At 31.3% G+C, this 15,973-nt stretch overlaps 1 protein-coding gene across 1 annotated transcript; it reads left to right on the top strand.

Annotated features, from left to right (window-relative positions):
- The first annotated feature begins 5,544 nt into the window (after positions 1-5,544).
- Positions 5,545-15,371, top strand: LOC149571815 (polygalacturonase-like). The gene is made up of 8 exons (XM_089809961.1): positions 5,545-5,784; positions 5,912-6,040; positions 6,204-6,362; positions 6,456-6,663; positions 6,945-7,026; positions 7,242-7,350; positions 7,510-7,635; positions 15,135-15,371. Exons 1-8 carry the CDS (start codon positions 5,545-5,547, stop codon positions 15,369-15,371), a joined length of 1,290 nt encoding a protein of 429 aa, XP_089666087.1.
- The last annotated feature ends 602 nt before the right edge of the window (positions 15,372-15,973 follow it).

The raw sequence follows: 15,973 nt of genomic DNA on the forward strand, positions 1-15,973 counted from the left end.
TTGCCAATCATGAAACTGAAAATCAAAAACTTCAAGAAGAGTTAAAGGAAGCAAATTTGATTATAGAAAATCAAAAACTCTTGCTTGAGGAAAAGGATAAAAAACTGAATGTCTTGCAGAGTTCATCTGAAGAATCTACTAGTCAGAAAACAAAGGTCTTTTTCAATGGTTATTGTTTTAATTGCAATATTTTTGGGCACAAGGCTATATTTTGTGAAAATAGCACTAGTCAAAGAAAAAGAAAGGTTGTTAGGTGCTTTAATCAATGTAAATTGAATTTGAGACCAAAACAAATATGGAAGTGAGTAAAGGCAACTGAAAAGTCCTTAATTGTTGAAATAGCTCTATTTGCTCAAAAACCTGCAACATGGGTATTTTTCAGTGTCTGAGTCTACTTCCATCTTGTTGCCATCAATGTTTGAACCTGTCTCTGTCATCTAGAAATGTTTGAGATCATTGTCCTCATATTAAATCTTTAATAAGTCTCTCCTTAGATCTTTACAAGTGTAATTGTTCCCCCCTACCTTGAGGATTCTTTGAATCAATTCTTCCTTCTATATGTTAGTGCTCTTATCTATGTTTTCAGAACTGAATACTTGGATTAGATCATCTGTTAAATGATTTAGGCTACTTTCTTCTAATTTTGATATGCCTTCATCTTCCCAGGTTGGATCCCAAGAGAAATCTTTATTCAAGAATTCTTGAAACTCTTTGACTGGCATCTTTTTCGCTCTCTTTATTTCCTTGCTCTAGTGCTTGTTGATTGGTGTGAATGGTGAACTAATTGTGGCAACTGGGGTTTGTCAAATTTTATTTTTTGCAACCAGAGTTTCTATAATGGAATCTAGCTCTTGAGGCTGGCCCTGTGCTTTCTAATCCATGCCCTCCTTCATTTTAATTTCCTCATTAGTTACCCTAGGTGCATAGAATAACATAAAGTTCTCCATTTCCTCTATTTTGTCCTCTTTATCATCCTTCCTATTTTCTATTTGCTAAATATTTGAAATCTCTTTGTCTTTTTCACATATAATATTTAGAGCAACCTCTATGTCTTTGTCAATGGGGGAGATCTCTATTTTCTTGAGATTGATTCTAGTGCAACTGAGCGATTCCTTTCCCTATTCCTTATATGTCTACTGATCCTTAGTGCATTGTTCCTCTCTGCTGTTGATTTTCTCTCCTTACTGAATTGTATATCCTTAGTAGAGTCCGGGATCTATTTTTGATTAACCACAATAACTGATTTTAGCTTCATTTTATTTGCTGAACTATCCCTAGGCCAAATATTTAGTGTTTTTCCTATACAGAAAGGCTCTGTCTGAAATTCAAACTCCTTCTGAGAAGATTCCTCCTCATACTATTCTATTAATTTCTAATTCCTTCTTATCTTTAGAATACTTAACCATGGGAATTTTCTATCAAAATCTAGTGTGAGAGATAAGTATTATTTTATAATTACTAAATAATATTAAATTGATAATAAATATTTTAAGATATTATTAAGTTGCTGTATGATTTATTATATAATATTAAATACACATAAGTAGGAGATATCTGGTAGAAGTTGGTGAGTGATGGGTTGGTGCTTGCAATATTGATATATTAAACATAGTTTAAATAACATCTATTATATATTAATCAATCTAATATTATGAAAAAAAAAAAAAATCATAATCTAAAATATAATCAAAACTATTAGATAGAATTTTTTTTTAAAATATAATTAGTTACAAATTTAGTTATTAAGTAAAAACTAAGTTAAATTTAATGTATGAATTATTGTACAGTATTAATTAAATTTTAATCAGATTAACTTAAGATAATTATATTTAATATTAGAATAGTGAATAGAACTGAGTAGTTCTATAATACATCTCTTGTCCATAGTATAATTACATTTTAAAAAATAACATATTATTTATTATTGATAAATAAGATATATATAATATTGAGAAGTTATATTTAATACTATAATCTAGAAATTTCTAGTGATTTCTACAAAATGAATTTCCCCCCGAACTAGCAAACACCAAAACCATTGTCCGTGGCTAAATAGCTCAAAGAATGCACTAGATTTGACTTTTTTTAAAATTTATTAATTAATTTAAAAGTCATAGAACCACTGCTCTTTGACTTTTAAATTAATTAATAAAATAAAAAAATGTCAAATCCAGTGCATATATTCTGTTGTATAGACGTCGCCAAAACCATTTGCTTTGTTTCCACTGACAAAACCAGGAGTCATTACCAACATGGAAAACTAACTCCCACGAAAAAAGGGGGGGGGGGGGAATAAATAGCCTTCACCACCACAGAAGCAATTTCTCTGCTCTCTCATATTTACAACCTGGAGCTATTATAATCAACACAGTACAAAATTCACCCGTGAATCTATATTAAAAAGTTCTTAAAACTTAAAAATAGATTTCATTCAAAGACTATTAATTACATTCTAATTAATTCATAAATATGTTAGCAAAATTAGATTTAGTTAATGGTGATGCATGAGCATTCAACACCAATCAGGCAGCTTGCTATTTAGAACTGGCAGCTACAATTGGCATAGTTTCTTTCAATAGAGATGACAGTTTCATCAAATTTTGAATTTAGTGTAGTTTGAAGAGGCAGAATAGAGCAATCACTATTAGTGGTAGCGGTTATTGCTGGCAGCTTTGGAAGATACTAAGGCATTTTATATAAGGATTTTGTGAACGTATTTTCTTTATGAGTTGGCAAAACTATCTGAAATCCTTATGCATAAATCCTAGCAAAAATTTTGATCCCATGATCCAACATCCCAAATTTAATTCCAAGTAGATCCCTCAAAACACTTTACTTTCTTGAATGAAACCCCAGGTGGCTATGACACAAGTGAAGTCTTTCGTTCTATTGGATAAATCCCTCAGAATCGTTGATGTCTAGCTTAATTTTGTGCTTTATAAGGATGCTAACTATTGGTGCAGCGTTATTTCACTAGCCTTTAATGCAATGAAAGATTTTGAGTCTATGGATGTCTAAATCTGGTTTTCAATGGAAATCATGATGACAATTTGGCTTTTGATGGACCGCTCAAGAGTTTAGGCCATGCTTTTAGTTTGTAGAATGGAAAAATCCTCTTGGATGCACAGGTAATGGAGTCTAAATCTAGATGAAAAACAACTAAAGAGTAGGAGCCAAGCCTTCATCTGCTCTTAAGACTTGCCAATTCTTTAATTTGGCATAAAACTAGTTTCTAGAGCTGTTGCCAATTCTTTAGTTCTCCATTAGACTTGAAACTTCTAGAATACTGGAAGTTTCCAAAATTTATGAGACTTGTATTTTTCTTCAAATTTTAGAAATCAAAAATCAGTTAAACCCCCAGAGAAATCAGTTCTAGCCAATGGTAAAATAGAAATTATTGTACATAAATTTATTTTAAAAATAAAACATCTTAAACCTTAGACTATAAGATTGTTTTAATCCAAAAAATTAACTGAAAGAGAGCTCATGAAAACATTAGTTCCCTACCTATATATAGGCAGGGACTAAAAATTAGAATAAGATTGTAAAATAGTAGCCAATAAAATATAGTAATAAAATATAGTGTAAACTTAAAGAAGTAACATTTTACAAATGACAAAAATAAACATCAATGTAAAATTAATCTATATATTTAAAATAAGAAATATAAAACATTCAACTCTATATTTGGAAAAATAGATAGAGATAATTAATATTGTTTAGACATTTATTTGTGAGGTGGAAGATAAAAATGATTTTTTTTTTTGAAAAGTTAATCCACTTGTCACAAATGTGGAAAAGGTAAAGTTGTAATTAATGCACTCATTAATGCATGATAGACTTGTTAGAAAATATTTGTATTTTTGTTAGAGAAAATTAAATTTTCAACCTACCAAAAATAGTATGGTCCAATAGAATGAATGAAAAATGTGATTTATAAAGTAATGAAAAATTAGAAAAAGATAAAAACATTTGAAGTTTCTTTTAATCTTTTAAATCTTATAGTGATTAGTCAATTGAATTGAATGATTTTTAGCATTAACTAATAAGAATTATATAGAGATAGAATTATGGTTTAGCTATTTAGTTTGCTATGTTTTCATAAAAATAGTTTATATATTAATTTTACTATTTTTAATTAAATTATAATTGACAATTGATAGTAATTAAGATAAAGATTATAGGTGAGTAATTATTATTATTATTATTTTGGACAAAAACACTTAGGGCCCGTTTTGTTGTAGGAATATAAAAACGGGAATAGGAATACCTATTCTAGAATACTAATTCTTGAATAGAAAATGGGGTTACGTATCCCTGTTCTTGTTTGGTTCACCCAGAATTTGATGCGGAATACATGGACTGAAAAATTTATGTTTTGTAAAATGAAAAATATTGGAATAGGAATACGTATTCTTATTCCATCTATTTTTGTGGATTAACAAATCCTCATTTTTGGGCCAAAATTGGAATACATATTCTAATTTTATTCTTATTCCAATTCCGATTTAGTGCATCCAAACAAACAATTCAAAATTTTGAGAATATGCATACGCCTATTCCACTTGTATTCTCATTGCCAAACGGGCCCTTAAAGATATAAAAATTTAAATCTTTATCTTTGTATTTTTTGTTCATCAAATATTTTAAAATTATTATACAAAATTATAAACAAAATGATTTCCAACTAAATTTAAAACATAGGTAAATAAAATTATTTTCAAATTTAGCACTATAATTATTTACATTTTTACCTCATAATATATATTGCCAATAAAAATTATTATCAAATTTTGAAAATTAAAATATTATTATTGATGTATTCCCAAGAGTTGGCTTACATTTAATAATTGCTAATTTTAAATGAATATCATTAACAAAAATATGAATAAATTTAATTTTATATATATATATGTCTAAGTTCTTAGAGAAAAATAATTTTCGACTACGAAATTATAATTGCTACTTATAATACTTATCCTCTAACCCTTGCACAAGGCACAAACTCAAGCTTTCTTAAAGATATTGTTCATACAATACTTTTCAATTATATATTAAGTTATTAATATTTTCTAGAACCATGTTATAGTTTTTATATTTTGTATTATATATATATATAGGAAGAGGACCTGTATAATAATAAACACCTCAACAAAAAATTGTGTCGGCATATTTTACATATATTGAAACATATATAAACTAATAGAAACATCAGTATTGTTTAAGGGAGAAATCGGGGAGGGCTATTTTCTGAGATAGCCCGTGATTTGGAACATGTTATATCCATCCTGAAATACTCCGTTTTTGGATGCGTGGTTTTCATTCTGAAGAACAAAAACGTGGTATTACCAAATGCGGTAAACCTGAGAAAGAGGGAGCACTCGTGAAGCAGATTAAATTGTACATTTAACTGACTCCATTAAACTAACTACTAAACATCCACTTCCTTGTGAGTCGCAACAAAACTTGCCTTGTTAAACGCCCACTCATCTTCCTTCAGCACTCATAATTCTCTATCAGAGTAATAATTAGCCTGCAATTATAATGATATCAATGGCTTCTCTACCTCATCCCAACCTGCATATGAAGAATTTGGTGTTCTTGGCCTTCAATTTGTTGATCATCATCACAGCTGTTGAAGCCCATATAATCAGAGGAAGCAATAGATATCTGAGGGCTACTTCTACAATATCTGTGGACGCTTATAATACAAATTATATTGCAAGAAACTTTGATGTACAAAATTACGGTGCAGTGGGTGATGGAGCACACGATGACACTCAGGTTCTTCTTTTATTTACTCTCTTGATATTATATCTTATTTACTGCCATTCTAACTGTTTATATCTTCACTGACAAGGAATCTAAAAGCTTACATTTCTTATTGATATGATTGTAATGATTTTCACAGGCGTTTCTTGATGCATGGAATGATGCTTGTAAAGCATCCTCTGCAACATTGCTTGTGCCAGGTGGCAAGACTTTTCTGGTTAACAATCTGGACTTCCAGGGACCCTGTCAGCCTGGCTTCACTTTTCAGGTTTAAATTTTGAATAAGGATTAAAAAATGTCTGGTCTAATAATAATAATAAAACTTGATGTTTTATTTTGTGGAAAAATATGTGGTACTGTAAATTTGCTCACTGATTGGAGAATATGGCAGTAATTCAAGCAAAAACCGATGTTTTCCAATTTTTGTGTAGGTTGATGGAATGATTGTTGCACCCGAAGATCCCAGCAGGTGGAAAAACTCATATGTGTGGCTGTTGTTTGAGAATCTTCAGCAATTTAATTTGACAGGGAAGGGAATTATTGATGGTAAAGGAAATAATTGGTGGGGAAAACATAAAAATAGACCAACGGTTAGTAACCTATTACAATGGTAACCTATAAATAGTAACCATAGAGAATATTGGTTAATGTCATATAATTAATTTGATTTCATTTGTCCACAGGCCATTCATTTCAATAATGTGAAAGGGAGTACAGTGAGTGGGTTGAAGGTGACAAACAGCCCTATATTTCACCTTACGTTGACAGGATCTGAAAGTGTGGAGATTGTGGGTATTTCAATTGAGGCACCAAAAAGAAGCCCAAACACTGATGGAATTGATACATCCCGATCCACAAACATTGACATAAGAGATACCATTATTGGAACAGGTAGATCAATGTGTCAAATATTAAATCATTTAAAGTTTCTTATTTTTGAGTTTGTAAAGGTCAGTTGTTTGAAAAGATCTTTTTATACGACCCATCAATGTTAATCTTCTATAATTATAATATAAAACATTTCATGTTATAGATTGAATAACAAGCTGTTTTGAATTCAATAATAATACAAGAGACAGTTTTTCTTATTCTTTAATATAATTTTATAAGATAGTAGAGGGTATTTGCCAAGAGATGTGTATGGATGAATTTATGATGATATGGAAGTGCAGGAGATGACTGCGTGGCGATAGGTGATGGGTCTTCAAATATCAGAATCACTGATATCACATGCGGTCCAGGCCATGGAATTAGGTCATTTATTTGCATTTCCGTTTTAAAAGTTAATAGTAGTTTCATGCTTGAGTATTATCAATGTATTTGGTATGAGAAATTGTTTATATTAATTGTTTGCATCATGTTCAGATTGTGTGGTGATAGCTTAAAGATCACACACTAAGCTTCATTTCAAGAACAAAAGTGTTAAATAGTTAAAATTGACTTATTTTTTCTAACTATTGTGTATGCAGTATTGGAAGTCTTGGAAGAGGAAATAGCAAAGCAGATGTCCATTCGATTCAGGTGAAGGGCGCCAAGCTGAAATCAACAACGAATGGATTGAGAATCAAAACATGGCCGGTATTATAATTATCATTATTTTGAAAAAATTTACAGTGAGAAATGCTGAGGATAGATGAAATGCAGAATTAGAGTAAAGCACAAGCATGAAAAGAATGGTATTTTTATGAGATTTTATGAAATGCTCATTGACAAACTCTCTATGATATAATATGATAGGGAGGTTCTGGAGTGGCAAGCGACATAACATATGAGAATGTAGAGATGGAAAACGTGAGAAACCCAATAATAATTGATCAGTTCTACTGCAATAAGGCTGAAAATAGGTCTGCCTGCAACTCTCAGGTACAATAGTCAAATCATGTGATAAGCATAGTTTTGGATTTAATAACTGATATCTGTTATTAAGAAGTCACCTCTTTTCCTTTTGGTGCAGGGCGGTTTTGGTTCTGCTGTGAAAATAAGCAATGTACAATACAGCAATATAAAGGGGACATCAGCAACAAAGGATGGAATTACATTGAAGTGCAGTCAAGAGGGATCTTGCACAGATATAAGAATGGATAATATAGAATTGGTATTAGCAGAGTCAGGGGCGATAGCCTTGTGTCATGCCCAACACGCACAGGGTACCATTCCTTCGGGTTGTTTGGGTAACCACATTGCCAAATGAAGTGCCTAAACTTCTCATATTTGATGATATTTAACAAGTTGAAACAACACTAGTGGAAAAATATGTACTTTAGGATAGTCAGTCAGTGTTAATAAATTCCCATATTTCTTTGCCAAAGAAAATGCAAATATAAAGGCCCCTACAATTTATTTTTCTTGTAAAGTTTCATCTTTGAGTTCTACCATTTTCATGGTGTACTTCAATTTCAAAATCAATTTATTTCTTGAGTTTATTAAATTATTAATTAATTTAAAATCTTTTTTTTATTTATTGAAATCTTTTTTTGTTCAAAAATTAATATAATTATCTTTAAATTGTAGCATAAAGAAATTATTTATTTGGAAAATGTGTCTTAATTGAATGATCAATCAAACTTTGTGAATGAAAAAAATTATTGAAACACAAGATGTTTAGTGGCTAGTAAGATCAGTGGTGGTCAATATAAAGATAAGAAACTCGGGCCAATATAAAGTGTAGGAAAAAATTTACAATTCAAACAAATGTTAATTTTTCATTGATGTCAAATTGATTGATGAGACATATTGCTACCTAATCTAAATGACATATCTATTTGATTGATGAAGAGGATTTGAGAAGTCTCTCATAACAATATTACCTAGAGGAAATTTTGGATTATGAAAAGGAAGTTACAATGGACATTTGGTTAGATAGACTTTGATAAAGTAAAGTGATTGTTTATGTCAAGAAAGCTAAGCCAAAGCAAAGTGATTGTTTATGTCAAGGCTGCTTAGCCAAGCCCAGCAGAAGTATAAAATACAGTTAGTGTTGAGTAATGCTAGTGTCAACTAAGCTATAGTTATTACCGATAAAATCTAGTGTTGACTGAGCATTAGTATCGACTGAGCAAGATAGTTGATGACGAGCCAAAAAGATTTACATCAACCAAGTATTTTAGTGATGACTAAGTGCCAGACTTTAGAGATTGTTGAGTGTAATGATCCCATCTTTTGGCCTTCATGTTTTCTAAAGTCTAAGTGGAGAATAAGAAAAAATTAAATTAATTTCTTATAAAGTCATTAAATAAATTAAAATTAAAAGGTGGCTTTATATTTAATTAATTAAATTAATTATTGTATTACAAAGGAGATGAGTCTAGAGTGTGTATTAATTATTGGAAAGGTGGAAGCCTCTAGAAGCACAATTAATTATTGCAAGAGGGGAGTTTCTAGAGAGTGCATTAATTATTGGAAAGGGGAAGCTTCTAGCACTTGCAATTAATTAATGTTTTAGTTCTTTCTAGAAGGGTGAAGGAATAGGATAAATAGGGGTGAGAGTCTCATTGTTTAGCATGAGATTATTGTATCGGATGATTATGACTTGCATTTGATAAGAGCTTGAATGTGTGAATCACCCTCTTTTTTTGGCAATAGAGGACGTTCATTCTCTGTTGTAACATTCTAGACATCATTCCTTAGGGTTTGGCCTTTGGAATACATCTCTTTGTACTTGATTGCAACATTTTTAGAATTAATATAATTTTAGCAGTTGATTCAGCTTTTGGGCATTCCTGGGTGTCTATTACAGTGGTATCAGAGCTATAAGTCTTTCCATCCTGTGGAGATCATATTGATAGTCGGATAAAGATGTATATTAGTCTAGATCAAGATGTGATGTTCAGACAATTATTGGGTACATTAGAGGAGAGGTAACGTATGCAATAGGAGCAGAATAGGTGAATGGATATGATGTTAAAGCTTACGGCTAGACAGATGGGCATCAACATTGATGATTTGTGTGTTTCTCTAGAGCAGAAGGTAGTCAATTTCTCAGGTGAGATCGAGACACGTATAGAGCCAGCCAGCCATGATGTTGGTGATGTGGGCATTTCGGCAGAGTCAGTAGAGACATGCGTGCAAAGTCAGGAGACCACATATGAAGCCTTGTCAGGGGATGATGACGTAGCAATAGTGGAATTAGGAGAATGCAAGGATGCTATCATATCAGCAGCCACTTCTATGTCAGTTGAAGCATCCAATGAGGAGTTTAATGGTATAAATGCAGTGGTTGATGTATTTTCTAATGAAGCCACACATGTTAATGATTATGAGTTTTCATCAACTACAAATTCAGTTCTGTTTTCTGTTGCAGCAGTTAATGTTGTTCCTATGTCCATATATTTCGATGCGGCAACACCTATTGTTAATACAGTTAGCATGGGTACATATGGTTCACCTACAACTACATCTTTTTCAAAGCATGATGGTGATAATATGCATTCCAGTCCAATATATATTATGTGGATGGATAAAGGGAAGAAGATGTTTCATAGATCTTCTATGGAGTTTCCTTATGATGACATTTTGACTTCATCAGCACAAGTTTTGAATGCTAGGCTACAGGGGTTGGTCCTGATGATGCGGGTTTGCAGTTGGTTTAACTTCCATATGGATATCACATATTGGGATCCAGGTGGAGGTTGGAGTCCATTATGTTACTTAATTGCTTGAGGACAAGCAATTTCAAGGAGGGCGGATTTGTAATGATCCCATCTTTTGGCCTTCACGGTTTCCAAAGTCTAAGTGGAGGATAAGAAAAAATTAAATTAATTTCTTATAAAGTCATTAAATAAATTAAAAGTAAAAGATGGCTTTATATTTAATTAATTAAATTAATTATTGTATTACAAAGGAGATGCGTCTAGAGTGTGTATTAATTATTGGAAAGGTGGAAGCCTCTAGAAGCACAATTAATTATTGCAAGAGAGGAGTTTCTAGAGAGTGCATTAATTATTGGAAGGGGGAAGCTTCTAGCACTTGCAATTAATTAATGTTTTAGTTCTTTCTAGAAGGGTGATGGAATAGGATAAATAGGGGTGAGAGTCTCATTGTTTAGCATGGGATCATTGTATCGGATGATTATGGCTTGCATTTGATAAGAGCTTGAATGTGTGAATCACCCTCCTTTTTTGGCAATAGAGGATGTTCATTCTCTATTGTAACATTCTAGACGTCATTCCTTAGGGTTTGGCCTTTGGAATACATCTCTTTGTACTTGATTGCAGCATTTTTAGAATTAATATAATTTCAGCAGTTGATTCAGCTTTTGGGCATTCTTGGGTGTCTATTACATTGAGTGATAGTATAAGAATGAATTTAAGGAAATCGTGAGATCAAGCCAACTTAGTTGATTTCTTGGGAGATGTAAACTATGTTGAAGATAAGATTGATGAGCTGGATTATTAAATTCAAGGCAAAGATTAGGTAAAGACCACATATGAATTCTAGAGAAGTTTCTAAAAGAATATCAAGAAGATGGATAGATAGAATGAACCAAATTGAACTTGATTGTAAACCCTAAGATCTACGGTGGATGTAGAAAATGGTAAAGCACAAATTGTGTATTTAAAGAGATACAGAGCCGAACAATTAGTATGTGCATGTGTGTGTGCAATGTGTATGAGTGTGTATGTGTGAAGCTTGTATGTAAAGAGAGACATACAGAGAAAGGTTTATCAGAAACACACAAGAGTGTGAGTGAATGTGAAGCTAAAGGAGAAAACAAGTGAGTTGTAATCACACAGATCAAAACCTGCAATTTTTTTCTAGTCATTGTAAACAATTCGTATTGAAATCTTTTTTAACAAAGGTTGACCTAATAGTCATTTGAAGACTTAACAATTTGTGTAAATATTTTAACTAGGTGACATTATAAATGGAATGATCAAAGTCCTCTTACAAGGCCACTCCTAACTAGGTGAATAAATCCTCTAACCAAGTCATATTTAATAGTGTGTTCTGTAACCTTTAACAGGGTTGGCTCCTAACAAAGCTCACTTCAAAAGAGTGAAAAAAAATGAAATGTTGCTGGAGGTTTTTTCCAAATTGGGTTTCCATGTAAAATCCTAGTGTAAAAATCATGATGAATGATTTATGTATGTTTACATTTGATAATTCTTTCATTATGCAATGCAAGTTATTTTTATGATAGTTTTATAGTATAGACCAAGCAACAACAGGATAAGTAGAGCAGTGAAGTGTTTATTGTTTAATTGTTCAAGTGATACATATTGACCTTGAGTAACTGATTCACCCCCTATTCTAAACATTTCTAACAATTGGTATCAAAGCTTAGTGCTTTTAGAGAAAAGTTTGAAGGCACTTAAAGCCAAAGATCATTACTAATAAGAGAGTTGTACCCAAGCTGAACAAGGAGAACTTTTGTGCATGGCAGACTTTGATGAAGTTGCACATATCTAGTACCATTGATGTTGTTGTCAATTTTCTAGACATTACTCCTCTAAATACTGAATAACTAAAATAGAAGTTAAAACACAACTAAGCAATGTTGGATATTGCCTTAGCCCTAAGCTATGTTGACTTTGTTGACCTAAAGACTATGACTGTGCAAAGAAGATGTGAGATAGATTGAAGACCATTTATGGAGGTGATGAAAATGTTCTAAAAGAGAAATCAGAAAGCCTGAGAGGTAAATTTGATGACATGAGAATGATAGAAGGTGAGAACATATTACAATACTACACAAGAGTTAAAGAGGTTGTTAATGCTATTTGAGGTGAAAATGGAGAAATCAAAGATGAAATAGTGATAATTAAGGTATTGAGGACTCTACTCCCTATCTATGTCATTAGAGTCTCTACAATCCAAGAATTGAGTTGTGCACCAAGTAACAATTTGACCTTAGAAGGTGTAATTGGTAGACTTATTGGTTTTGAGATGTCTAACTCTAATAACTATACACCTGCTACTATTGAATTTTTTTTCAAGTCACAACTAGTTCTTAGCAAGAAGAAATGAAAACATGTGAAGAGTGAAATTGGTAGTTTTGATGATGATATTTATGAACTTGATGCCCTCATTGCAAAAATTTTTGGAAGAGGAAAAGGTAAATTACTTATCATTTGTTTTTCATGCAATAAAGTTGGTCATATTGTTGCTAGATGTCTTGAAAAAGATAATCAGGATGAAAGGAAGGAAAGTAAGTACAAAGGAAGAAGAGATGACAAAGACTACAAGAGAAGCAAGGATGATAAAGGTAATAAATCTTGTTATATTGCTGAAGAAAGGACTGATAATGAGTTTGAGAGTAATGATGATGTAGTTGTCTATGTTTCTATGAAAGAAGATTTTGATGAAGATGAGAAAATTGCATTAATTTCTTATGTGAACAAAAGTGATAGATGGATAATTGATAGTGGATGTTCCAATCATATAACTGGTGATAAAGATAATTTTGAAGATTATTGTCCATACAATGGTGGATGTGTTAAATTTGGTAATGATATCCCATGTGTTATAAAAGGTAAAGGTACTATTCAACTGACTGACAAGATAACATATGACAATGTTTACTCTGTCAAAGGACTTAACTACAATTTGTTGAGTGTTTCACAACTAAAAAAATCAAGATTCAAAGTTGAATTTCACAATAGAAAGGCCAAGAGACATGATGGTAATGGTAAGATAATTGGAACCAGTGAGCAAATAACTTATTCTATCTAGACCTATCAAATGAGACATATTTGTTTACACAACAAGAAGATGTTTGGTTACGACACAAAAAATTATGTTATGTGAACTTTGATAATTTGGTGAATATAAGTAAGATGAAGAAAGTAAGAGGATTGCCTAAACTAAAGAAGTCTGACAATGATATGTGTAAACCGTGGCAATTGGGAAAGATGACAAAAAAAGTCTAATTTTAAGAGCAAAACATATACTGCTAATGATATTTTGGAATTGGTTCATACTAGCCTTTGTGAATCCCTTGGTCTTAAAAGTTACTGTTGAGATCAATTTTTCATTTTATTTGTGGATGACTACTCTAGAATGATGACTGTGATGTTTCTTAAAACTAAATCTAATGTTTTTCAGTTATTTAAGTGGTAATTAGCCAGAATTGAAAAAGAAATAGGGAAAAGCATGAAGTTTTTGAGATCTAAAAGAGGTGGTGAATTTATTTCATATGAGTTCAATACATTCTACAATGACAGAGGAATCAAAAGATAGATGTCAGCACCAAGGACCCCTCCTCAGAATGAAATAGCTGAAAGAAGAAACAAATCAATAATGGACTTTGCAAGAACATTAATGATGGAGAAGAATGTATCACAAAAATATTGGAGAGAAGTGGTTAGTACTACTATTTATACCCTAAATAGAGTACAAGTCAAGAAAGGTACAAATGCTACACCTTTTGAACTATGGTATGGGGGTAAGTGCAAGAAGTTGGGTCTTACTTTTGGGCAAAAAGTGGAAGTGTTTTTCCTATTTTTTAAATTTCTTGTCAATTGATGTCAAATTTTGATGAATTTAGAAATTGAATATAAAAAAATTTCAAAAATAAAAATTGTAGTGTTTGGAATCTACTTTTTGAATATGTAATTTATTTGTGAACCCATATGATAAATTGTTTTTTTGGTAGGGATCTTTAAAAACCACTTTTTCACAATGTTTGTTTCAGGACCATACCACATTCATGTACGAACACCATAATTTGACACAAATAAATGAATTTTTGTAAATCATTTTAAACAAAGTTACCTAACACACCAAATATTGATTTTTTATTAAATAATTTTATTATTATTAATTTTTAATTGGCTATAAAGGTAAATTTTAAAACCTCTTGTGTACGAATACCATAATTTGTTCAAAAGTTCTTTTTTTTTAACTTCAAAAGAATTATATGTAGAATGATGACATAAATTTATTTAAGAAAAATTATAAAATAAAAATTTTATTAAATTTTTTGTAAACCTCGCTATTTTACATTTAGGTATCATCTTTGATTAAAAAATAATGCAAAAATAGTAAATAAAATAATAAACACTATAAAATTTAAAATTTACAGTGAGAAATGCTGAGGATAGATGAAATGCAGAATTAGAGTAAAGCACAAGCATGAAAAGAATGGTATTTTTATGAGATTTTATGAAATGCTCATTGACAAACTCTCTATGATATAATATGATAGGGAGGTTCTGGAGTGGCAAGCGACATAACATATGAGAATGTAGAGATGGAAAACGTGAGAAACCCAATAATAATTGATCAGTTCTACTGCAACAAGGCTGAAAATAGGTCTGCCTGCAACTCTCGGGTACAATAGTCAAATCATGTAATAAGCATAGTTTTGGCTTTAATAACTGATATCTGTTGTTAAGAAGTCACCTCTTTTCCTTTTGGTGCAGGGCAGTTTTGGTTCTGCTGTGAAAATAAGCAATGTAAAATACAGCAATATAAAGGGGACATCAGCAACAAAGGATGGAATTACATTGAAGTGCAGTCAAGAGGGATCTTGCACAGATATAAGAATGGATAATATAGAATTGGTATTAGCAGAGTCAGGGGCAATAGCCTTGTGTCATGCCCAACACGCACAGGGTACCATTCCTTCAGGTTGTTTGGGTAACCACATTGCCAAATGAAGTGCCTAAACTTCTCATATTTGATGATATTTAACAAGTTGAAACAACACTAGTGGAAAAATATGTACTTTAGGATAGTCAGTCAGTGTTAATAAATTCCCATATTTCCTTGCCAAAGAAAATGCAAATATAAAAGCCCCTACAATTTATTTTTCTTGTAAAGTTTCATCTTTGAGTTCTACCATTTTCATGGTGTACTTCAATTTCAAAATCAATTTATCTCTTGAGTTTATTAAAATTATTAATTAATTTAAAATCTTTTTTTTTTATTGAAATCTTTTATTTGTTCAAAAATTAATATAATTATCTTAAAATTGTAGCATAAAGAAATTATTTATTTGGAAAATGTGTCTTAATTGAATGATCAATCAAACTTTGTGAATGAAAAAAATTATTGAAACACAAGATGTTTAGTGGCTAGTAAGATCAGTGGTGGTCAATATAAAGATAAGAAACTCGGGCCAATATAAAGTGTAGAAAAAAATTTACAATTCAAACAATTGTTAATTTTTCATTGATGTCAAATCTATTGATGAGACATATTGCTACCTAATCTAAATGACATATCTATTTGATTGATGAAGAGGATTTGAGAAGTCTCT

Source organism: Cupressus sempervirens, chromosome 2 (genome assembly GCF_028749045.1).
Source record: "Cupressus sempervirens isolate cs-2001-9-10 chromosome 2, ASM2874904v1, whole genome shotgun sequence".
Lineage (NCBI taxonomy): Eukaryota > Viridiplantae > Streptophyta > Pinopsida > Cupressales > Cupressaceae > Cupressus > Cupressus sempervirens.